At 35.6% G+C, this 24,527-nt stretch overlaps 2 protein-coding genes across 3 annotated transcripts; one reads left to right on the top strand and one right to left on the bottom strand.

Moving 5' to 3' along the window:
- Nucleotides 1-1,552: 1,552 nt before the first annotated feature.
- Nucleotides 1,553-12,994, top strand: LOC112554023. Of its 2 annotated transcripts, none has more exons than XM_025221592.1 (5): nt 1,553-2,525; nt 3,685-3,799; nt 5,432-5,828; nt 9,679-9,838; nt 11,210-12,994. In XM_025221592.1, exons 1-4 carry the CDS (start codon nt 2,451-2,453, stop codon nt 9,779-9,781), a joined length of 690 nt encoding a protein of 229 aa, XP_025077377.1. In that variant the 5' UTR covers nt 1,553-2,450; the 3' UTR covers nt 9,782-9,838; nt 11,210-12,994. The 2 variants fall into 2 exon arrangements, with proteins under 2 accessions (XP_025077377.1, XP_025077376.1); XM_025221591.1 differs by having other exon boundaries at nt 3,685-3,844.
- A 1,270-nt stretch (nt 12,995-14,264) lies between these two features.
- Nucleotides 14,265-22,124, bottom strand: LOC112554260 (uncharacterized protein C1orf43 homolog). The gene is made up of 8 exons (XM_025221965.1): nt 21,779-22,124; nt 21,411-21,564; nt 20,946-21,047; nt 20,448-20,547; nt 19,510-19,563; nt 18,964-19,127; nt 18,249-18,307; nt 14,265-17,743 (listed from the first exon to the last, which is right to left on the bottom strand). Exons 2-8 carry the CDS (start codon nt 21,465-21,467, stop codon nt 17,428-17,430), a joined length of 852 nt encoding a protein of 283 aa, XP_025077750.1. The 5' UTR covers nt 21,468-21,564; nt 21,779-22,124; the 3' UTR covers nt 14,265-17,427.
- Nucleotides 22,125-24,527: the final 2,403 nt, after the last annotated feature.

Below are 24,527 nucleotides of genomic sequence, written 5' to 3'. Positions count from 1 at the left end.
AAGCATTGAGTTTTTTTTAAAGAAACGTTTAGAACAATTATTAATTCTTACACAAAGAGAAAAATTATTAAACTAAGCAAAGTCATGTAATATTTTTTTTAATAGGACTTTACATGATATTTCAAAGGTCTCAGTCTTGCTGTGGTTTGAGAAATGTATTTCTTCTTTTAACCTTACATCTTTGAAAAAGTTTTGGACTTTATGCTGTGGCTTGTGTGCATGGATTGATCTTGGTCTAAACACGTAACATTTTCAGTGTGATATATTAAAATTAGACTTCAAATATATGTAACGGAAAGATAAAGTTTTCTAAAACACTGTAAACAGCACATCACAGTTATGTGTGGTACATTTATAATACAAATTATTGTTAAATAATGGTAGTTACAGCATACTATCAACTAGAATTAAAACAAAATAATATGAGGAATAAAAACGTAAATGTTTTATTAGGAGAATTATGTTACTAGTTATTAGATACAGTATTATCAAATGGTTTTATATAAAAGATATGAGGACATCACACTTAATTTTTAGGGGTATCTTCATACTGGAACACACACATACAGAGCATTGTGGCATGTCTGTATTAATTGAAAACAGATAAATTTATCAGATTTGCATTTGAGCTTATGATAATTTTTATAAGTTAACTTTTATTTTCAGAAATCCTTCAGTAGCTAGGTGCATGTCAGCATGCATGTGTAAAAGTTTGGGAGGTTACATTCATGTCTCTAGCTATTTTATACCTGCAAAACTTGAGTTAGATATTTCTTTGATCTTGGTCTGGAATTGTTTTTTGTAGAAGATTTCGAGCTGATGGTTGTTTTCTACTTTTTACAAAGCAGGTAATTTTTTTAAATATTTCTGCAGTCAGCAGAGAAAACATGGGAAATGAAAATGGTAGTTCTCCTGACAGAGTTTGTGAAGATGTAGTGCACTATTTGGTCCATTCATTTTGATGTGTCTGTTGCTTTTCATTTAGGTAAATTTTCATCCTGAAATCTCCAAACATGTGGATTCTGCTTTCATTGGTGCAGCTAACAGTGCTGATATCTTTAGCAATGAGACAGATTTTGTAGATGAATGTGTGCAGAGGAATACTTTTGCTAGCAAAGAAATATCAACTGATGATGATATAACTGGAGAAGGTTCTCAATCGCAGAAGCCTCCTGAACTTTTATCTTACACGCAAGAGACCAAAACACAGTTGAGGTTTGCCAAACCACCATGTCCCAGTAAAGGTAAACCTCGTAGGCTGCCTCTCATCCTGGCCTCTTCACTTCAAGACATGCCACCTCTCATCCTTCTTTCTGCTAAACACAAGATCTCTAAGGAAGGAGAGAGTTGTGGAGTAGAACAATGGGAATCTACTTCTAGAGCAGAGGGCAATAGGACGGATGTAAGCGATGGTTATGAGTTGGATCTGGCCGGATCTGAGCATTCAGAACAAGTAACAGACGGTTGCAGAGGCAGACAGTTACCAGTCATACCACAGGAAGAAAGAACTTATCATCCACAAAAAAATTGTCATAGTGCAAAGCCAAGGTAAAACATCCTGTGGGTCAGATGAGTTAAACAGAACAATAACATTAGCTGCATTTGAAGCAGAAAATGAAATGCTAGTTAAAGAGCTCTCACAGGATGCAGACCATTCTACCAGCAAAGCTCATGACAATACTTTGGCTGATAATTCATGCAGGCAGGAAGAGATCGTGAGCATTTTCAGTTCTGAATCACTGCAAGACAAAAATTTGTATTTACAACCTGCTTTTCCTAATGAAATGAATATATCAGCTCAACCAGGTGAATTCAGTACATCACATACCCTCTGTTTTGACACACTTTCAAATCCAAGTTATCAGAGCTTATCTTCCATGGATGTGCCCCCCAGTAATGAAAACATTTCACTGAGTGGTGATGCAGGAAGTTCCCAAAGTGAATTAAAGCATCAAAGTGTTTCCATGCAGAAATCTTCATCTGCATCATCAGCAAGAGATGAGGATGACCCCAAAATTAATGTAGATTTTAAAGGAAAAACCATATTCCTAGGTCCCATGATACAGCTACCGTTAAAGGACTACAGAGTGCAAGAGGCACAGACAGCTTTGGATCAGAACATGGGCAAGGTAGTGCAGAGAACAAGGGTAATAATGACAGCAGGAGGGAGTTTTTGGAACATTTGAGTCATTTACTTGAGAACAGGCAATCATCTGTGAGCAGGAGCAGTATTTTTTATGACCGAAAAAAGAAAACTTCTTCTGAAGTGACTGCACGTAAACATGGTCTCAAGGTAGACAAACAGAAATCACCTCAAAGGTTTACTGAACATCACAAAACTGTTACATGGAGTCACCTGGTGACAGATCCTGCATCGCAAGATAGGCATCCATATGCAGACTTCAAAGCAGATGTTGATGTGCTGTCAAAGGATGGACACTCGATAAGAGATGGCTGAGTCTGATGCCAGGTCAGATATAGACCAGTCACCTGATTTTCTTACAGAAAGTCATAAGGATGGCAAGGTATGCTGCGGGTTCTCTCCCTGCACAGCTGGACTTATGTAACCTGCAAGCTTGTGCTGGTTTTTTTACCTCCTTCCATTCAGAAAAAACTGGTCAGATTGGTGTAATCCTGCATAATTTGTATGTAGGGTAAAGCGCTACTAATGTATAAAATCACACACTTGGTGTGGGTTTGTAGCCACTGGTTGCTGGAAATGCTTTCTGCATTTGTTTTTGTTCATATTTCACGACAAGATTATTTTTAGTCATACCAGTAGGCCACTAACATGAACTAAACATTTGCAGATGTCAGCCAACTGTTGAACTGCATTTCTGTGTTCAAAGTTATCAAGTTGAGAGCATGCATTTTAATTTTACGCTAACATGTTGTCAATGTACAATTTATATGCTGAACACTCACCATGCACTGACACTGGATTATTATCTAAACATTACTAATAGTGTTATGCCATGCATACTTTTGTGTTGCGCATGTATAATTGTAATGATTATGGTATTTTTATCCTGTGTTCAAGCCTCTGTAGTGCAGCTTACACAATTCTATCTTGTTTGAGACATAATGTATTTTATTTCATTGCTGCTATTACCATTATTTACTGCTGTTGCTCAGATATGGTAACTAATTGTTCTAAAGGAAGCTCACTCCTCTTGGATAACACTTGAACTTCTAGAAGACTCATTAATTAATGTTTGCAATTTCAGTACATTGTACTGTTAATGGTAATGATAATTTGATAATTATTATTTGGTCCTCTAAAGTCTTTAATGTTGTCGAATTCCTTTTCTAATAGCACAAAATGTATAACATGCTTAATCCAAGACAAAGATCTATTATTGTAACAATATTGCCATTGTTCAGATATTAGAACTGAATATTGCTCAGATTATAGAAGAGAGAGTGCAAAGGGATGCTACCTTTCTTGCTAATATAGAAACTATTTTTTATGGGAGCTTCATCTTATCAGTACATTGAAGTCAGATTATGTCAGTTCATTAAGCAATATATTAATAAGTAAAGGTTAAACACATTTGGTGACTTCACTTTGAGGACATAGGATCTTTGTTGCTTGGGCTGCATGCAAGTACATTTAAAATTGGTTGAGACTTACCAGTGTGGCTCAGTGACGGTCCTAAAGTTTATTGCATGCTACTATTGTAGGAAGGACAATCATTGAAGCTGAAGCCAGGTATGAGCCCATTCATGAGCCGGTCTCTGAGCCAGCCAGTATCGACAGTGAGCAGCCATCCAGCATCTGGGGTTAGTGGACAAGAAGGTAAAGCCACACACCGAGGGCGTTATGGAGCTATGTTCTTCCACAGTGAGTACTGACCTCGATGATTCCTGCCAAAGCTTGGTCGTCACATGGTCAGTTTTGCTACTAGCGTGGTGCTGTGACAACACTTTGCCTTGCCAGATGCTTAGCCAGGATTATCCACATGGAGTTTCAATTGCATCATTTTATGATGTTACTTTATTTGCTTTTAATGTATAGTTAACTTACACATTTTATTCTGTAGGTTTAACATTGAACAGTGTAGTCATTCATGAAATTGTTTTGAAGGAATAACATTTCCTGATAAATAGATATGTACTCAGCTGAAGAAATGAATTGTTAAAGTATCAATAGAGATTGAACAGTCATTTAAATATCATAGATTGAACTGGTAACCAAATACAAATTATAAGTTCTGCAGCAAGATTTGACTTTATAGAGCTCACTTGATATTGTTTGACTCATCAGAGTAAATTTTTCTTAAATGAAAATTTGACAGTAGCAGAGTAGTAGAATGTATGTGCTGTTTATTTGTGTTTTTGATTTAATAGTTTTAAATTTTATAAAATGTATATTTCAGTAAAAGTTCAGGGAGGGATTTCTTTTAATTTGTCCATTTACTGCTGTATTTGCAATTGTTTTATAAAATGTCTGAAGATTTCATCAGACCTAAAATATCTGTATGGACTTTGCGCTGCATCCTTTGATACTTCCAACCAAATTTTTCTGTTGGTTATTGTTTTCTTAGATTTTTTTCTTTTCTTAAAACCGCTTTTTTTGTACTTTCTAAGTTAGAAAAATTAGAAGACCAAGCACTTTTAATAACATATATAGTGTGCACATGTTTAAAACATTGTAAGAAGTGTAATTTTGTCAATTTAATGACTGAATGTATATATAATAGAGTGTGCGCGTGTGTGTGTGTGAGAGAGAGAGAGAGCATTTTTAAATTTTGACATTTTCCACTTTTATGTCAGTCTTCTTTGCTTGCCATTTTAGGAATTTGAAGAACTTTTATTTATTTATAGTTTTTTTTTCTAGTTTTCATTTTTGCATTTCAACAGATTAGATTTTTTATATACAATTTTTTAAAAATTGAATTTCAGTGGTAAGTGTTATCAGTAGATTGGAGTGAAAAACAGTTTACAGCATTTGTATCTTAGTCTTTGGCAGTTGTTTAGCCTTTTCCCAGCTCAATAATGGCTTATATTTCTCGTATTTTTTGTTAGATTTAGTAAAATATTTTATTTTTATAGGATATTACAAGTAATGATTTATTGAATGGTTTTCCTGAAATTGTCGTCCTTTGTTCTCCATATCTATCCTAAACATTGAAAGCAGCCCTAGTATCCATTGCATTTGTCAAAATGTTACAGTTTCTGACTCGTCTTCGCAATCCTGACCATAAAAACAATCATTTAGGATGTCATGTTTATTATTTAAATCCTTTATATCATCAGTGATGGGAATTATATTTAGTTTTTTTAATCAGCAATTTCTGATGCGTTTAAAGGACCACATACGTGTTATCTTTTTAGTGAACATGTTCTGTGTGTGTGCGTGTGCACATGCGTGTGCGCATGTGTGTGTATGCACGTGTGTGTGCATGCTTTTGCTTGTATTCGTGCACAGAGCCAGAGAAGCCAGAGGCAGAAGGCACAGGGCGCCTTCAATCTCTGATCTCCAAGTATCGCAGTCATAGCACAGATGGCAGGGAGGAGACTAGCGACAGTGCTGAAGGAGGAGCAAGGCAGAGAGTAAGTTCTGCCCCACCCACACTCCATATCAGCATGGCCAAAGGTCAAGGATGGAGTGCTGTGGCACCTAAAGCACCACCATTGCGCCCAGAAAAGAGCTTATCCCCAGAGGTGGCAGGAAATTTCCTCCACCGCCTCCTCCCAAACCTGGAAAGCAGTCTTCTCTACAGGGAGGTTCCCAGTTGGGCAGCAGAAGTAGGAACCAGTGGAGACAGAGCAAACCCTTTGCTTGACTCTCAGGAACGGAATGACATTAATGCTCTAATTCAAAAGTGAGGGAACATTAGATCGCTTCTTTGTCATGGCTTGATGTAGATAATCTGTGCTGTCTTGTGTTTTAAGAAGCCGTTTGTGACACCCTGCTTGCAACAAGGTATTTTTAAGTGATTGCATTAACTGCTCAGCTTCCATTAGACAATTCCCGGTTACTGCCTGCTAAAATTTCATTATTCATTTTTTTTACTGCTAATTAATAACATGTGCTCATCAAGAGTCTTGCTGGCTTTTTTCTAACACCTCAGCTTTCTCTGTAGCTTAATTCTTATCAATGTTCTTCTGGCACTGGACTATTTTCACAATGAATACTAACATAAATCATCTTTCGTTAGATATATATGTAGTGGTTACATAAATAATTACTTGCACACCCTGTGAATCAACATTGATTTGCTTGGAGCAATATGCTAAGCTTTGTTTATTTTTATTTTCAAAGTGCCATTATTAAAGAGTCAGGACAGCACATGGGGACTAAGTGGACAAGGTCTGGGTTTTGTCATGACTTGGATTTTTTAATGTCATAGTAAAAAAAAAATTAAATTTGAAGGTTTTTTGGTGCATGTAGCAGTAGTATATTCCATACGAAAACACATGTTTTCATGGTTTTTGAGATATCATTAGTTATGTTTGCTCTTTAATTCCTAAGTTCTCCACACGTTATACATGATCTTTTGTTTAGCTTTGGTTTGATAGTAGACATAAATATATCAAATTTATAGTATACATTTCTGAAGGACTAATGTTTTTGAGTGTATTTGGTGATATCTGGTAGTACTGACTTTAGTTTGGCACAGAGTACCAGTCTTCAGCTTCAGTAGATGATAACCAAAGAGCTAGCTAGCTAGAGCTAGAGTAGTATTTTAATATGCCATAAAATACAAATAGAAAATGCACTTGTATGCAACCAAAATGTTTTTGCTAGAATATATAATGCCTAGTGCTTTGTTCGTAAATATTTATTTAATTATTGATAGTTTGATTTGAAACAGTATTTTTCTGGCTATAAAAAATGTGTACAATGTGAGAATTCTGGGTGGTGTTCATGAGAAAATATCTAGTTTAATTATGAAACAGGGTGACAGTGTGCACCATTGTTTTCATTTAGATTCTTGATGACAAAAAAGTATGTGTGACAGTGTTTTCTAATGAAGTTCTGACATCATGAAGGATTTTGAAAGGCTCATGGGATCATACGCTCTTGTGTCATGCAAGGTTTGATGAGGTAGCAGATTTGATCTAAGGGACTGCAATCCCTCAGTTTGGGTTCTGGTGTATGAGCGGTGAGACTCTTTCTCTTTCATTAACCCTTTGCATTTTTTCTTAAATGCACAGTCTTCTACTTCTCCTTTGATTTAAATTGATTTCTTCTAGTAAAGTTTGGACGCTTCTCTAGCGTTGATGCATGCATGCATAGTTTTGTTATGAATTTAGTATTTGTCTTTATTTCATCACATTCTTTCTCTTTATTGGAATGGATTAGTGTTCATCCCTGTATCTGTAAATCATCCTTATCCTGCTTTCTAGTGCTTTTAGTTTTGCATCCTGAATTTTTCATCTTTATTACAGTTTTTAGCTTTTACAGCTTTATAGATTTTAGGGTCAATGTTCAAGAGCAGAGAATAGAGTACTGAAAGAAGCACTTAAAATGCTAAACATGCCTTGGTTTCATTGTTATCTATCAACATTCTGGACACAACTTTGTTAGATAATCAAAAGTAAGAGACAGGCATAATTGGCTTTTTTTTTTTTTTGTCGTAAGAACTCAGTGAACAAGGAGACGATATCTTTTTGACAGATTTTCACAACTACAGATGCTATCCACTAGCAAGAACTGATGGTGGACCTAGTCTGTTTTCTCCTATGGTTCATTTGCAGCAAAAGGAGGACATTCTGTCCTGTCAACTATGTTAATGTTTATTCAAGCTTGTTCTTATGAAGTTGAACTTGCAGTCTTCTGGGCATGATACTCAGAACAATGAGATAGATCCAGGTGATATGACAGAGCTGGTAGATGTACAAACTTACTTTCTTTTTGGTAGTTGATGATGAAACTGGGGTAGTCTGAGATAAGCTTTCAAACAGCTGATAATTGTTTGCCCATGATTCATACAAGCGCTAGATCAATATGCCACTGAAACACCCAATATTTAGTAGTTTGTTCCAGCATGTTATTGCTCACCCATTCAAAATGTGTGGAGATTAGAAAATCCATTTACTTATATTGCATATATATACATGCATAACAGTATTACTATATCTTGGGTTTATATAGTGGCTACTCGTTCCTTGCCTTACCGATACAAAGAGCTGTTACTTCTCTGCAGACTACAAGTTGCTGATATCTGGACTGTTTATAGGGCTTGTAGTTTGTCAATATTTTACTTTCATATATAATGCTTTCAGTAGATGCATGTCATTGAAAGTGGTGGGATCTTACTCTGTTCACAGCATGATCTATGTGATAAGAAGGATTTTGTTTCTAGTACCAGTATTCCTATTTTGGTCCATGTCATTTTCCATCATATCTGGTGTAAAAACTGCAACACTTTTTAAGTCAGTTTGTTGTACTATTTAACATCTTGGAGTGATCCTTTGGCTATCATGTACTAGCTGATATTGAATTCAGCCACTCATTATAGATACCGGTGAATCCACATTAAACATTCTACGTGAGATCTATTTTTAAACAAACCTTTCATTTGAAGCAAGAATTTTAACACACTTCATATAATGCAGCAGAAGAGAGCTTATTGCTGTATATTATCCTTTATAATATTTGTATCAGTATCCTGACATGAGACAAACTTTGTTGGATAAATTTTCTTGGACAGTGAAAGTAGATATATCAGATGTTAACTTTACACTGTAGTTGCTTCAGTTCAGGCTAAAAAGCTGTTTCACATTACAGTGATCAGTAAGGGATAATTATGAACTTATTTCTTGACATAATATTTAAAAATCTTATATCATGCTATGTAGAAAATTTTGCAATGAATTGTGCAGCATGTTATGTTCATGCTCATGGGGAAACTACTAGAAAATAATGACATCTTTTGTTTTGTTAATGCTCTCAAGGCTTTCTTGAAACTTAGCAAAAATAATTAGTGATTGATGCATACTTGAATTCATACACACACAACCACACGTACTGTTTCTCTCTTTCTTTATATTTCATGAGTTAGATGATAATATATATGTAGTTAACATCTATTTAATAGTAAATGTGACTTGACTTTATAAACCTTGTACTGAAATTGATTTCTAATCTCTTGTTGCACTTTTATTATCATTATTAATATTAAGTGAAAACTATTAAAAATTTTTAGACATGAAATTTTAAGTTTTTGAACAAATCTTTTTCAAAAGAAAGTTTCAGTTCTATATTCTATATGTATTGGTAAAACTGTTACAGTTTGTTACTTTTTTAATACTGCAAATTAACTCAGACACTTATTAGTTATAGGAGAAGTATGTATCTATCATGTCTTAACTATCTAGCTAGAAGATTTATGAGATCTGGAGTCATAAAGAATCACCTTTTGGCCAAAAGTTTCCGAACCACACATTTTCCTAAGGCATTATCGATGGTGTAGTTAGATTGTAATTATTCAAAATGTCTAGTCTACCACAGCCATAGTCAAGACAGTAGTCATCGTAACTGTTCAACAAGTTAATGATGAACTGAATTTGTAACTGTCTCTTCATGATTTTTCAAGCACCTCTTTTTGAAATGGTTGTGGTGTTGGCACCTTGGTTTTGTTTCTTTGTATGCTTGGCAAGGGTCAGATGTTCTAGCGTGACTAACTACCTCTGCTTGTCGTGTCTCCTCTCTCTCTCCACTTGCAGGCAGCCAGTCAGCACAGCTACCAAACCCCTGCTTTCCGTGCACCCCCCCAAAATCACGAGTAAGGTAATTGCAGACCTTCTTCGAACCAAAAAGTTGTCTTGATTGGTTCTGGTGTGTGCTGCCATGTTCTGCTGTGCTGTGCCATTTGAGCTGTTGCCAGTAAGTCTAACAGCATATTGGCTAGAATGCATCATGCTCCACTCTGTCAGTTTGTACATTTATAGTTAAAGCTATGTTTGTTTTAAACTGAGCATGGACCCTCATCGTATTAAAGGACAGCAACATTTTATTTAATATCCATGCCTAGAATAATGATGTACTTTGAATTTATCATCTACATGGTGGAAACATTAATCAGCCACCACAGTTGTTTTCCTAATGCTTTTAAACTACAGCATTTAGATCGATGCCACCAGATATCTTCTTACTCTTCTGTGCGGAGACATAATACTCATAGGTTTTAGATTTTATACATATAGTGGCCATTATAACTGATGGTTTCATTTATAAATTTTCAGTAGCAGTGATTAGTATAGACAAATGCATAATACACTATACACATTGAATGTTCTAGGACAACAATTTGAGCGCAGCCTGCTTATTACTTTTGGGATACTTGTCAGGTGCTTTAATATCTAAGATATAAAGATATTGTAACATACAAAAATGTGTGTTGATTTATTATGCACTTTTTAAAGTTTCTTATGTGTAATCTGTTAAAAACTTATAATTGTGCTGATTTCTGCACCAGTTAAATACGTTAAAGTATTACTGTGAATATAAATTATTGCTGTGTATTGTCAGTTTATCTGAATGATAAGTCCAGGTCCAAGTCTTCATTAATATCATACCAAAAAAAAAATCTTAAAATCTATCATTGTATTTGTATTGCACCTTTGCTAGTAATGTAATCTTGTGCTTGTTACTGTGAAATGTACAGTTGTGTACATGGATAAAGAGTGCCACTCAATTGTTTTATATGACTGTTATGACTTTATCCGTACTGTCTTTGTAATACATTGTTTGATCATTTGATAGCTTTTGTGCTGAATGTTCTCCTGCAAATACACATTAAAAATTCCTTTGAGAGGAATGCCAAGTTCATGATTATTAGCTTAACAGATGTAGCAGTAATGTAGTTAGCAAGGCTAGACTTCAAAATGTGTGGTCTGTAATACAGTATCTTGTTGAGATCTTGCACTTAAGTAGATTTCATAACAACTTTGCTTTTTGGGGGTTGAAGACCATAACATGGTTTTTGTGTAAAATAAACTAAAAAAGTGGAGAGGGTACAAATTTTGGTACGATGAAAATATTGTGCAAGAAAATGTCACAGAAATATTACCTAGTTTGAAAAGCAATTGAACATTTTTGTCTGTCATTTTAGTTTAGATAATCATTTACTCAGGGTTGCAGAACCAAGAAAAAATAGGTTATCCTTTTCATCTTACCTAATCAAATGTGACCAATCTTCCTATACTGCCTTCGCCGTAAAGGGGTAACATGACCTGTTTTATAATTTGTGTGCAGGTACCTCAAAGTTCTTGAAATGTAGTTGGAGCACATCACTTACTTACCAGGATTTATTTCACAGCACCTCCTATAATCTTGTATATTATATATTGTTTAGAAATGTTGTCAGAGATGTTATGGTGAATAGCAATGCCAAGTAAGTTGTATATAAAGGTAACATTGTTACATTTGAAGATGGCAGCTGTACTTGTTTTTAAGTTACAACTGTTATCTTCTAGAGTGTTTCACAGAGAAGTCACATTAAAGGTACATAAAGTATAACTATAGAAAGCTTCCATTAGCACAAATGAGCTGTTTGACCATAAATATGGACTGTAAGTAAAAAGACAGGTTTATTGTGGATACTAGATTGAAAATATGCACGTCTTGTCATACTTTACCTAGCTGTTGCAATACTTCTGCCAAAGAACTTGAACATTATTTTACCTTGTATACTTTTAATTTTGCATGATTTTGATCTGATCCATTCTAACTTTTCTGGATGCATGGTTCCTAAAATGGCTTACAGTGAAAAGGTAAAAAATATTATGCAGAGAGTTAAGCACAGTGTCAATAGAATGACTGGTCTCATCACAATGAAGAACAATTTAATGCAGTGGTCATACTTAATTGCATAACTTCTTAATTATTTCTATATTTTATTTGCATATTTTAATGTATTGTTCTGGTTGCCTGACTTGCCTCTTTTTTTTTTTTTTTTAGATCTTTCATGCTGACATGATTGACTTTGATATTGTTTACCATCCATTTTCCTCACTGCTTATTTCCTTTTTATTCTTTATTTATATCAGTTTTTATTAAAGTTGCTGCAAGAGCACTAGCATATGAAATGTGAAACTTGCGCTGTACACAATACGCGTTTCCATTACTTGTGTCTGATGTTTAAAATAAGCTATTTTTGGTTCTGTGATAATTTTTATGATTTTATACCATTTAAAGCATTATGTATATGACAAAGCACGGTATTGTTTAACCATATACAATATTTTTAATATAATTCTTTTTGTACAATCTTGAGACTTGTTTCTAGAGACGAACAGATGTCATTTGTCATCTGAAAAGATAGACTCCAGTGTGTGATAATGAAAATATAACTTGCAACAAAAGTTGAAGTATTTACAAACTAATGGTGATAGCTCTCGCCATTTTTAATAATGCATGCTGTCAATGAGAATACTTCTTTGTTAATGTACTCATTAGCAGAGTATTTGAAGACATGATAAATCTGATTAGTGTACATTTCATGCATTATACATTTGAAAAACCATAAGCTATGGTTAACTGTCTTTTTGCATGAGAGCAGACATTGTAGAAACATTATTTTTAGTTTAATATTTAGTATAATTTCAAATAGTTAAGTATTTTCTAGTGTAATCTTAGTAATTTTAGCTGGCAAATTTGGTTTGAAAGAAAGGTTATATTAGAATAGTCTTCTTTTAAGTTTTTGGATTTTGCATGTCTAGTGTTATAATTTTATAAGTGAGCAGGTGGTTTTGCATACATTTTTTAGGATTGCTTAGCCCTTTATCTGTGCATGGAATATGTTGACAAAAGGATGCCACTTTTTTTGACTCCTGTGGAAGCTATTGTGCACAGGTAAAATACATCTGAGAGGTACAGTTTTAAGGACAAAAGTGGTGGCCTGTTTAACTGTGATACTTTGTGCTCAGTAAAGCCCCTCGCCCCAAGAATATAATGACCTTTAAAAGCATCTTTATTTTTACACCTGCTTTCTAATTTCTATGTTTCATACATAATTATTCAAATATATTTCTTATAAAATTTGTCTCTGCATTTTTATTTAGTGTGAATTGATAATGGGCTGTAAAGCCTGTGGTACAGACTGCTTATTTGTGACCCAATGAGGCCTGCAAATCAATGGTAACAAGGGATAAAGGCAGCCAGGGAAACCTGGATCAAGGACAGATGCCTTAAGATTGATGAAGGCATGGCTTGGTGCGACAATTGTTAGGCCTTCCACCTACTCAAGAACCTCACCAATGAGGGTCTGGTGAGGGTCAGCAGAAAACTTTTTCAGTCACTGGGAAGTGAAGTGTTAGAGGTCACACTTTTATTGCGACCAGCTTTTCGTGAAGGTGGTACTCATCTCCTCTCACTCACTTTCTTACCTTTCCCAACCTTCTGTGGAGTCAGGTGATTTCCGACATCTGGGTCGACTGGGGTAAGTGTTCTGCGCCACATCCATTTTAGATGCTAGAGCTTCAATCATTCGGCTATCCACTTCCCCCCAATCACCTTAAAGAGGTGGTGCCCAACCCTTTCTCACCTGAGGGCTGCACTGGACATGGTATAAAATCTCATGGGCCAAAACATGGCTTTACGGAGTTTTGCCAGAATAATGATATTAAAAATGAAATTATGTTGTGTCTGGTTAAAATGAGCAGGCTTGATGTGGCCTGCAGTTGTAGGTTGGGCACTCCTGCCTTAGAACAAGATAATACTTCACAAAATCTTGGTGAATTCTTCCATTCTCAAGATGCAACCCTACAAACATCACCATGAACAGAAAGCAGCCCACAACAGAGACATCAGGATTAAACAAAGCAAGGTTTGCACAGTCAGGGTGCATCAATGGACAAAGATAACACAAAGAGTTTAACCCCTTGCTGCACATGGTGACATTTGCAGGCGCACATCTCAAGAATGAAAGAGGTATTCACCCAGACTTTGGAAAGTAACACCTTGCACTAAGCTTAACTAATCATTAGAAAATAATTGTAACCCACTAGACCTTTGAGCAGTCATGGTGATAGAGATGTACCAATTCACCTCTAAATCTAACAGAGGTTGCCTGGTTAGTTGCAAAGGCATATAAAGAAAATTTTGTTGTGAACTGTCCAGTTGTGTATTATAATAATAATTTATATCGCATATACTCATGCTTGAAAAAGTTTGCTCTTAGTACTTGAGACAAGAATGAGACATGAACATATGAAGAAGGATAGAAGAATAATAGTACTGATGTCTAATGCATTAGGGGAAAAAATTCAAATAGCACATATCAAACAATAATTGAAAAATAAAAACAATCAAATTTGTAATACCAGTTTAATACCCTATCTAAATTTCATGAGCAAAAACGATTGGTACAATGACAGCTATAAATACTGCACATTGACAACAGCTCATTCTCAACTTGTACTATATTATCCTCTCTCCCTTTCTCTAACCCACACTGTGTGTGTGTGTGCGCACTCACAAACACCCACTTGCACATGCTTATGTGTATGCACACTATATCTCTCACACACATACACTCACTTTACCCAGTGCATTTTCCAGTCAACTAAATAAGAATTTTGAACCCTCATGCCTGTAAATAAGAGCCACAAGAACCCCTATAGTATATTTAGACAGTTATTTTTCATATAGTTATTATGATTATCCTTATCTGCAGTGGCTTATTGTTTACAGCTTTTCAATGACAGCAACAAACAGCAGCAGGTTTTAAAAATCACAAATTGATCAATCACTTTATGTAGATTACACAATTTTACCCGTTATTGTATTGAAATTTAAATCCATCTCTATAATAATTGAATAATTAACTACTTCTAAGTCCAAAATTTATAATATTATTTTTATCTACATTTTGAAGTTTGAGCCTTCCAGTGAAAAGTAGGAATTCATTGGCTGTCAAAAAGCGAAGCATCATTATTTCGTTGAAAAAGGCAGAATTGCAAGAACTGTACAGCTACTTTTCAGATATACATGAACCTACACAGCAATAAACCCTATAAAAATTAGTTTTAAACAGAGCCTTTCTGATTCAGAAATGTAAAATAAGAAAATTACTGTTTGCATCAATGAATTTGGTTTTTACATAATATTTTATTAGTTAAATATTCTTTAATATTTGATGTCTTGGTTGTGATGCTATGCGATAAAAATGCTCTATTATTATTACATATTTGTAGATGAACCAACCACCTCTGAATCTGTGTATACAAAAGCAGTTCTGTAGTTGCAAGGTCAGTGCATTCAACTTTAGAGGACAATGATGCAGATAGTAAACGTCCCTCAGTTAACTCACTAGTGAATGGCTCCCTGACAAGTCACAGAAAACAGGTGGCAGAAGGAAACATTCCATACACCAGCCACTTGCTCCTCATCATTATACAGTTAACGGACTATTGGATCTTCAGATTTTACTCTGATGATTGTTCTTATCACAGATCTTTTACTGATGTAGACATGGTTCTTTGATTTTTCTCTACCTACATCATTTGTAGTTGTCAAATATGAAGGTACAGAAATGTGAAATGAAAAGCCAAAAGAGGGATGGGTTCTGCATTCCACATGCTATGCCATAAACCACTTACGTTCACTGCTTCTAGGCAACAGGCCATAAGACTTTTAACCTTTATATTTACTCACTGTTGGTCAGAAACTGGAAGAAAATCTTTTTTAAAAAAATGTGTCAACATGCAGAAACAATAAATTTAAGTCTAAACTGCTGCACACTGAAAAACTGATAAAAAGGAAATGGAAAATTCTATCAGTAATACTTCAACTTGTGTGTTTAGAATGTTTTGTCAACACACTGCACGTTGATATCTACTGAAGTGGTAATGTTGTAAAGTTGATGGGTAAAAAAAATATTATTTTTGTATGTGATATAGTATCAAAGAGCATGATTATTTTCTTTTTTGAACAAATCTGGATGCCAAATCAATGTTTTGTCATTTCTTAAAATTTCCCCTGATGATCCAATAGATAAAAACCCCCCTCCTAAATCTCATTAATATACATTTCTACATCACAACTCTGCAAATAAAATTACTAGGCCATTGTAAACGCAAGCCATGTTTTCTTTTCTTTACAATGCTTCTATATTCATGTATAGGATTTTTCTCATTGCTTCTAGTGTAACACTTTCGTTTTCATTTACATCACTATTTAAAAGCTGCATATTGACTACATGCAGACAGTTCTCACTTTAAGCAGACTGTTCCACAGACCTCCATGTAAAACGACTCTTCCCACTCACTTCACCTAGCCCAAAAAACATAAGCTAATACTTTTGGGAAAGTCATAAAATATACTAAAAAATAACTATTAAACACTGCACCATGAAGTGAATACTTTGTGTGTAAAGGATTTTCCTAATTGTTTAGGAATGTCCATTCTTTCTGAATTCTCCATATATCTTTAAGTCTAAACTTAAGACACATTTTTTTTTCAGAGCAGCGACTTTACTGCGACCCTGTCCTGATTATGAACATGCCTAATGTGTGTATTTCACATAATAACAGGTATTTTTTGTGGTAAAAGTGAGCATGTCTGTTATAAGTGAATATGGGTGCATGGTTGTTGGTGATTTAATTTACTTCTGTATACCATTTCTGTAAAGCACTTTGAGAAAATCATTGGAAATGCGCTATATAAAAGTTCGTTATAATTACTATGAATGTTGAATTTGTGTAATGTAAATTTACATCAATCAAGAACTGTCTATATGTTATTACATTTGTTTGCCTGCTTAGTGATATAATTAAGTGACAAACATGACATCCTTTATAGGACTAATGGCTACCTTTGGATATGACAATTCATTTAACTAATCTTTACTATTTGATGTTTACCACAGAAGAGTGCCAATCAAAGATTAAAGGATAGAAACTATCCAGTTCAAACAAGCCACTGAAATAGTGAAAGCAGTTAAGACGATGAACCAAGCATCCCTTTCTCCATTGTGAAAAACAGCAAAGTTAAGACACGAACTGAGAAATGGAGTACCTTGATAAACTCTAAAATTTACACTTAAGAGGTGAAAACAACAAACCAAGGAGCTTACGCTACCTACAGTGCACATCACTATGCACTGCATGATAAAAATCTAGGAGAAATAAGGTCTGAAGTCATCATTGTTCCACACAAAAAATGTTAACAAATGAACACAAAAATAAACACTCACAAGCCAAGACTGACAACAAGATCCACAAAATAAAAATAAAAGTGGATTTGCCAAAAGGCAGAGTCATTTAATAAGATGATGGGCTGAACCTCTGCCAATAGCTATCACAGTTTCATGCCATCCACACAAGAAGGGTGGTCCGTGTTTGCATGATGGTGGCGGCTTCCATGCCAAGGCAGAGAAGCAGATGTACATGATGTGCGTTTCCTCCCACAATGTGAGTCTTCCATCCCTTATTACACATAACCATGAAAATGAAAGGGAAGCATCTCATCACTCACACAGCCTCGTCTCTCTCAGGCTTGAAAGAATGCTGGGGGGAGATAAGTCTTTCCACGCTTCCCCGTCCACTGCTGGAGTGGTCTGTGCTGCTGTAGCCACTAGATTTGTCCACCATATTAAACTGTTCAACATGTTCCGGCCTGCTTGCTGCAGGCTGATTCCTCCTTGCTTGTAACCGTAAATTGTTACTTTTCCCCGTGTGCCTAACTGTCTCTGCGGATTCCCTCTTGCCACAATCCCTTCTCAAGCGCACTTCTGTCTCCACTGCTGGATATAAGGCTGCAGCTCTCCGTTTCTTGTTGTCTTTGATCCTGCCAGCATAAAATTTCAAAGAGCAAATATATCATGGAAAATCTTTCTTGTATGCAATAGAGACTATTGCTGTCTCCAAAAAACAATGTAGTTTGGATGAAGAACTGAAGTAGTTTAACATGCTAATGTTTCCTTGTGTCATGGAATATGAACAGCTGGATCTCAACATCTGTCAGTTTTTGTGTTTCATAAAGTTTATGAGAACTGAGTCCACAGAAAGGCAGGCATAAATTATTTACTTCACAACAGAAAAATTTTCACTAAATATTGATCAGCAGTCTATTGTAAAGTTTGGAAAAGTACACAGATTTGTTAGCTTTCTTTTCTTCATCAATCTGATAATACCAAATGTTTTGCTTTTTTTTTCATTTGCTGGAAGATTGCTGGATGGATTGCTGCTAATAAGTATCTCTATTTTGAAGTCTGCAAGGTTCTCCAGCTTCAGAAATCGTTATTATACTTGCACAATATTCTTAACGTATGTAGTGAGTTATGCACACTCACATGCGGATGACTTTGTCTAGCAGTTCCATATAATTTGTAAGCTCTGCGTTCCCAAAATTCTGAAACAGAAGTATGAAATTCAAGTCATTCATCCCTTGACTGGTACCAGTTGTTTGGGGAAGGAGGGGGAACGGGGTAACCCATGGATAATCATAGCAGCTGACAAGGCCCACCACACGCCTGTTCAGGTGATAGTGAGCAGGTCCTGTACAGGATGACCAGTCTGCTCCTTCACAGCCTGTTGATAGCTGGCAACGTGAATGGTGTACCAATGGGATGTAGTACATTGTTAGCAGTGCTTGTTGATCGCAGGTACGAATTGCGTGCTTTACAAGTGGATAATTAACGGATAGGTTTTTGGAAGCTGAAATATAAGGTTAGGTTTATATCGCCTATATCCACTGATATCTGTAAAAAATGCAAGCCATTCAGATTGGTCTTTAACAATCTCATCTTTAGATGATAATAACCCCAGCATAAATTTAAGTATTTTTTAAAACTTTTCCATTATTGTTTCATTGAATCTGTAAAAGCTGAGGCTTTCTATTTTTCAAAGCATAAAACTACTGTGGCTTTGTTTTTAATTGATGGGTTGCTACTGATTATATGGAAAAAATATGACATCATTAGGCCTCTGTGCACTGATACTGGCACACTGCATCCCGGTTTGCCAACGTTTTTGTAAGGAAATAGACAACAAAGCACTGGAACTCACAGCTGGATGGTGACGAGCATGGTTGTAAGACGAGCAAAACATGTCGATAATCTGGGCTTGAGATGAGTTAGCTGCTGATGGGCACAAAGTAAACAAGTAGAGTTGCATGGTTTGCTTTGTTCCCCGAAGTCCTATGGTGGTGTCTTTGCTTCGTAAACAATCAACTAACACCAAGAAGACAGATGAAAATAAAAATCTTTCTTAAACTAATTATATTAACTCTTTACAGCTTGAAGTATCTTGCTTATCTAGAGAGCAAACATAGTTTAGCAACTACATTCATTGAACTGTCAAGAGTTGAAGAAAACTAGAGTTTTGCCTGAATTAGCTCTTTAAGAGATAACCCCTGAACATTCTTGTAAGCTGTATCAGGAATGTGTTGTCCTGACATGCTGCTCACAAACATCCAAGATCCAAGATGCTGGAATATTTATGTAAGTGTGCAGGTTCATTTCACCCTTCTTCAATAGAAACCTCTCACGATGAACTATGCAAAAGAAAAAGAACATTTTAACAAAACCCAGTACATGTAGTTTATATACTAACCTGCATTTGTGAATGCATCCAGGGCCTTCATTCTGTGCAAGTAATGGTTTGGTACTATGAAAGAGTAAAGAAAAATGCCAATGACAAAAACATGAAAACATACAAGACATGAAAGACTTTCAGTTAGTAACTTTTTTGGCATAGATATTGTGAGAAATCTCATAACTACAAAATGCACTAGCAGCATGTAATATCAATAATACTAAGAAAATAAAAAATTCTACCTCCCTATCCTCTCTATAAATTAGTGAACTTACAATGCTACTGTGTAATGAATGCAACAGACTGAATGTATATTTTGTCTTTGGTAATGATCTTGCCTATTTAATCTACTTTTGCTAAAAGAAATGCACTATCAATTGAAAACGTACAGTAGCTACACAGGCTGCAATAGACTATTAGAATGCAGTAAGATATACTTTACAATGAATTGTATATAACGGGTAAGATATAGGTAAGAGACTAAGTGCATATAATATTTAATTGCCCCATCCACTCAATAAGTATTAGATAAAGAAGACAAACTTCACATAACAGCACCATTGTTCAACCCCTTTCCTATTTCTTTGCTTTGTAACTTATTGAGAGATTGACCAAAAGTGTGGAAAAATGAGTGTATGTGGAAGTCTGCATGCATGCACATTGTATGATTTCTGTACACCAGAGACAAAACGGTCTTGCACATGAGCAAGAATCTGACAAAGACGTTGCATGCCCGAATCAGGAATTAAATTTGTATATTAATCCCTTATCAAAGTTTCTAAAACCATATATATCTGTTTTTACCATGAATTCCTAATCTATAAATGCTATCTAATAGTAAGAAAACCCCCACCTGTTACTTGATATCCTAAAGATTAATTTAGCCAGAAGTTTTTAATCGGGAATATCTGCTCAATATGTTTCAATATAAATGCTTCCTGAGTATGTAGTCTGACCTGATTTTGAAGCTTCCAGAACCTGTTCAGACAACAGAGTTGGCTCAAAGCGAACACTCTGGACAATAGTAAGCCTGCGTTGTATTTCTTCTCTCAATTCCTAAAGAAAATAAATTAATATTATTATACATGTAAGACAAGATATACCATTATATATGTAAGACAAGGTATGCCATTATATATGCAAGACAAGATATGCCATTACACATGTAAGATGAAATATATCATTATACATGTAAATAGGACAATGACGACATGCTTTCGCTTTTCCTTAATACAAAACATTTAACTGACAACTGTTCATTGGAAAACATTTGCAAAATATTTTACCATTTTTTTGTAATAAAGAATATTAGCAAATGATATCTTTTTGTAACAGAATATTATTAGATGTTATCAGTCTGCACAATTTACCCTTAGAAGCTAGCAAAAAGCTTAAAATTTACTCTAAATAAAATAAAATAACCATAGAAACAGTTTGAAGACAAGAAAACTTACTCTAGGAGCATCAGCACCAATATTGATATGTGGTTTTCTTGCTGATCTTAGTGCAAAACGCATTATCTGTCGTTTGGCAAACAGGAAGAGCAGAAAAAACACCTGAATAAAAAGGTATGAAAAATGTTTGTTTTGAAACTGCACTGTTTGATCTATGCAAGGTAGTTTCGCAGTCATATATTCAGAGACGGCAATATTGAACCATTCAAAATGTGTGTGTGAGTGTGTGCACAAGTGAAAGTCGATGTATGAGAGTATGCAAGCAAGAAAATCTACAGCAAGTAAGAAGTACCCATAATTAAGATATTTTTACAAAGTCAAAGTTTGGGAACAGTTCAGTCTGACCAGGTAACAGGAACAATATGCTGGGTCATAAGAAGAAATAAATGAGTGGTAACCAAAAAAAAAAAAAGAGGTAGTTTTAAGTATAAATGAAACAACGGCGAAAAAATCCTTTGTTCTCACCAGGGCTCCTGTTGCAATGAACAGAACCACACTAACAAGAGACATTTCCGCAGCCATTCTTGTTTTGCACTGTGTGCCCGTAGACGCACAACTGTTAGGTGTTTCATTAGCACGTCAATCAGTAGCGAAGTCTTGCTTGTTATAACGGAATGATCTTCGAGAAATAACGGCATAAAAAAAATGCTAAATTAAAGTTGGTGATTAATTACACACTTCTAGGTAGTAATTTTGAGCATTAGGGTTATTTATATCACAAAATTATTTTTGTCAATAATTCTTGTTGCTTTAACAATTAGTTTTATTGTAAATAACTCTCTAAGTTCACTGGAATTGGTCTGGATTACTTGAAAGACTTCGAAAGTGCATACCTTTTCACTTATTTCATGTTTCGTATCAGCTTATTTACTTTTCTTTGACACTAAATGCAGAGTCCAACCACAGAAAGAACATGTAGTGGATTTGAATCAGAATGTTGTTCATTTCTCCTCTAATTTCTAACTCGATCGAGAAACAAGTATAATAAATCAGTAGTATCGCATCCCTCTTTGCACGAAATGAGGAAGACACCGGTTTATATTTAAAACTGATGAAGTTGAAGCATCTGTTATACCTAGAAAAGGTTTATAAAAATTACGATACGTATTCACACAAAATTACTACGATACTTTGAAATGGAACAAGAAAATTTGATGTTTTAAGAGCCATCTTTCAAAGGGAAGCAATGCGATATAGCTTAAGAGTACTGTCCCTTACACCGTCACTCAAAGATTCCTGAAACAAAAAGAGCAGACAGCAATATCCACCTTTTTTTTTTTTTGACAGGTAGCAGTCCTGCCATTGTTAATAGCAGAACTGATTGGACACAATAAGATAGAAAAGGCAACGTGAGTTAGAGTCTAAAGCCAATGAAGTCTAATTTGTTACTTGATTTAGTCACAAACTTCGTCTGTGATTTGTTTGAAATGCTGCCTAACAACCTGATTTATGTGCCTCTGAGATTGGCGTGAAGTGCAGGCGATTTTGCGAATTTTTAAAAAAATTGTTGAAAAAGAGGAATATTTTCCAGTTTCTTTTAGGTGTAAGCAGATTTTTTGCTGTGTGATTGCAAGCGATTTCAGGCGATAAATCATCAATTGGACGAATTAAGCTTATCTCAGAAAGGGATCGAGGGTGTGAGCTTGTAACTGTCAGTGAATGGAATCTGACTTCTTCTTTCGCTGAAAAGTCGTGTTTTAGTGTTCACTGGGCCCTGTTCCTGTATCCAAATCTTAAATCGTCTTGCAAGATTGCCAGTAATGATGCAAGCTATGTTTCATGTCACCGTACCATATTACATTCAATGAGTTTTGGTCGAGAATCGGGGAACAACTGAAACATGCAGCCTAAAGAAAATACTTTGTCGAGAAAAAGTAACTCTTCCTGTTGCATCTGGATTTTTCCTTGATTGCTACCGAGCGGAAGACGAAGCTACATGTCCTCATCACTACAAGCGCCACCTCTGAAATCATTTCCCTTGGCTCCACTTCCCTACCTCTCGCCAATATCAAGTCGCCTCAGGCACAGCAGAAATGTAAAAAGGCATAACATTAGCTGGGGAGGAGGTGTCGTGTTACTAGAAAGTAAAAAGTCATCAAAAATTATCTGCTATCAACGATGCATCAGGATAGGGATAGCCACTCATTCCACAATGCACGACCTAGCTGTTTTTGCAATGGATATAAATTAACTCCTTTTTTAACGAAAAAACGAGGGAAGCCAGATTTGAGCAGGTGTCACACGGACTCATGACCTGAAATAATGTGGAGGAGGTGTGACGTATATCATATATATTGTGCGTTTGTATTTAGCAACATATTATGCATCACTTTCTGCCATTTGTGAAGAAGGTATGCAGGGCAGCCAGCACAGTTGCAGTAATCAAGCTGAGAAAGCACAAATGCACAGAAAGTAGTATTGGCAGCGCGTGTAGAGAGAATTTGGCGGATTGAGCTGATCATAGGTAGTTTAAACAGGCAGACTGACAGACAGCTGTAACTTGTTTATCATGTCTGCAGTGACAATCCCAGATTCCTGAGCGAAGACGCAGGTGATGTTGGCTTCGCCCACTTTGATGTGACTTGGTGGACAAACGAGTGAAGGTTGATTTCTTCTTCTCAAGCATAGGAGGGCTTCCGTTTTATCATCATTGAGTTTAAGTTTGTTTGTTACCATCCAGCCCTTGGCATCGCTGATGCAGGTTTGTATTTGAGTGCGACTCAGTAGAACGGAGCAGTACAGTTGCGTGTAATTATACAGAGGAAATGTAGGGAAGAAAAGCCAACCACGAGAATTTTTTAGGAATCGCTACACAGATGTATAGGTTAGTCTGTCACAAGTGATAGAAGTTTACATGAGACGACGCCGGGGCTTTTGGTGCCTTTCTCAAGTGAGAACAGATCTGCATTTTCTCTTCCGACAGCACTCTTCATACAAAAAAAAAAAAAAAAAAAAAAAAATCACATTGAGCCCCGAATGACTTCCCCCCGATTGTTCTGGGTGTTTTTTTCTAGGCATCTACCTTTCTTACGACCAGCCTTTGCTTCTTTGATTTCAAATATAAAATTAGGTTTGGAGTGCTACTGTATAAAACTCAGAGGTTTTTTTTATCTTCTTTGTAAATGTCTTAAGAACGGGAACGAACCTCAGACTTGTTTGGAGAATGCGATTAAGAAGCAGAAAAAATAGTCCAAGCAGAAACAACATTACGTATTTTTCATGCATTAGAATCAGAGTTTTTATAAAGACATTTCATCAAGATAACAGGTTTGCTGAAAATAAAAAGGAAGAGAAATGAAAAAGAAAGAAAGGCACGAAGAAAAAATTAGGGAAAGAAGAAAAAAAGATGTAAAAGAACGAAGGGAATGGAAGGGGAAACGAGGGAAAGGGACGCGCAGGAGGTGAAAGGGAAAAGAAGAAAGAAGGGAAAGGGGGACGAGGGGAAATAAAAATGAGATGAAATGTTAAATGAACGAAAAGAAAAGGATGAAAGCAAGAGGAAGGAAGTTGGCAACGTACGTGCAGACAAAGAGAAACTACAGACTTCAGATGAGTGTTGCGTGGATGTGTACTTTCATTTGG

The sequence above is a fragment of the Pomacea canaliculata genome, linkage group LG13 (genome assembly GCF_003073045.1).
Source record: "Pomacea canaliculata isolate SZHN2017 linkage group LG13, ASM307304v1, whole genome shotgun sequence".
In the NCBI taxonomy this organism is placed as follows: domain Eukaryota; kingdom Metazoa; phylum Mollusca; class Gastropoda; order Architaenioglossa; family Ampullariidae; genus Pomacea; species Pomacea canaliculata.
Note: the sequence above shows the minus strand (reverse complement) of the source record. Positions and strands in the feature narration are given on the sequence as shown.

Coding starts and splice junctions, on each gene's coding strand:
- LOC112554023 (XM_025221591.1), top strand. CDS start 2,451: ATGGCTGAGTCTGATGCCAGGTCAGATATAGACCAGTCACCTGATTTT. Junction 3,845..5,431: donor TGGAGCTATGTTCTTCCACA/GTGAGTACTGAC, acceptor ATTCGTGCACAG/AGCCAGAGAAGCCAGAGGCA. Junction 5,829..9,678: donor ATTAATGCTCTAATTCAAAA/GTGAGGGAACAT, acceptor CTCCACTTGCAG/GCAGCCAGTCAGCACAGCTA.
- LOC112554260 (XM_025221965.1), bottom strand. CDS start 21,467: ATGGCTGCGGAAATGTCTCTTGTTAGTGTGGTTCTGTTCATTGCAACA. Junction 20,548..20,945: donor TTGGTGCTGATGCTCCTAGA/GTAAGTTTTCTT, acceptor TATTTTCTTTAG/GAATTGAGAGAAGAAATACA. Junction 17,744..18,248: donor CTAGACAAAGTCATCCGCAT/GTGAGTGTGCAT, acceptor TTATGCTGGCAG/GATCAAAGACAACAAGAAAC.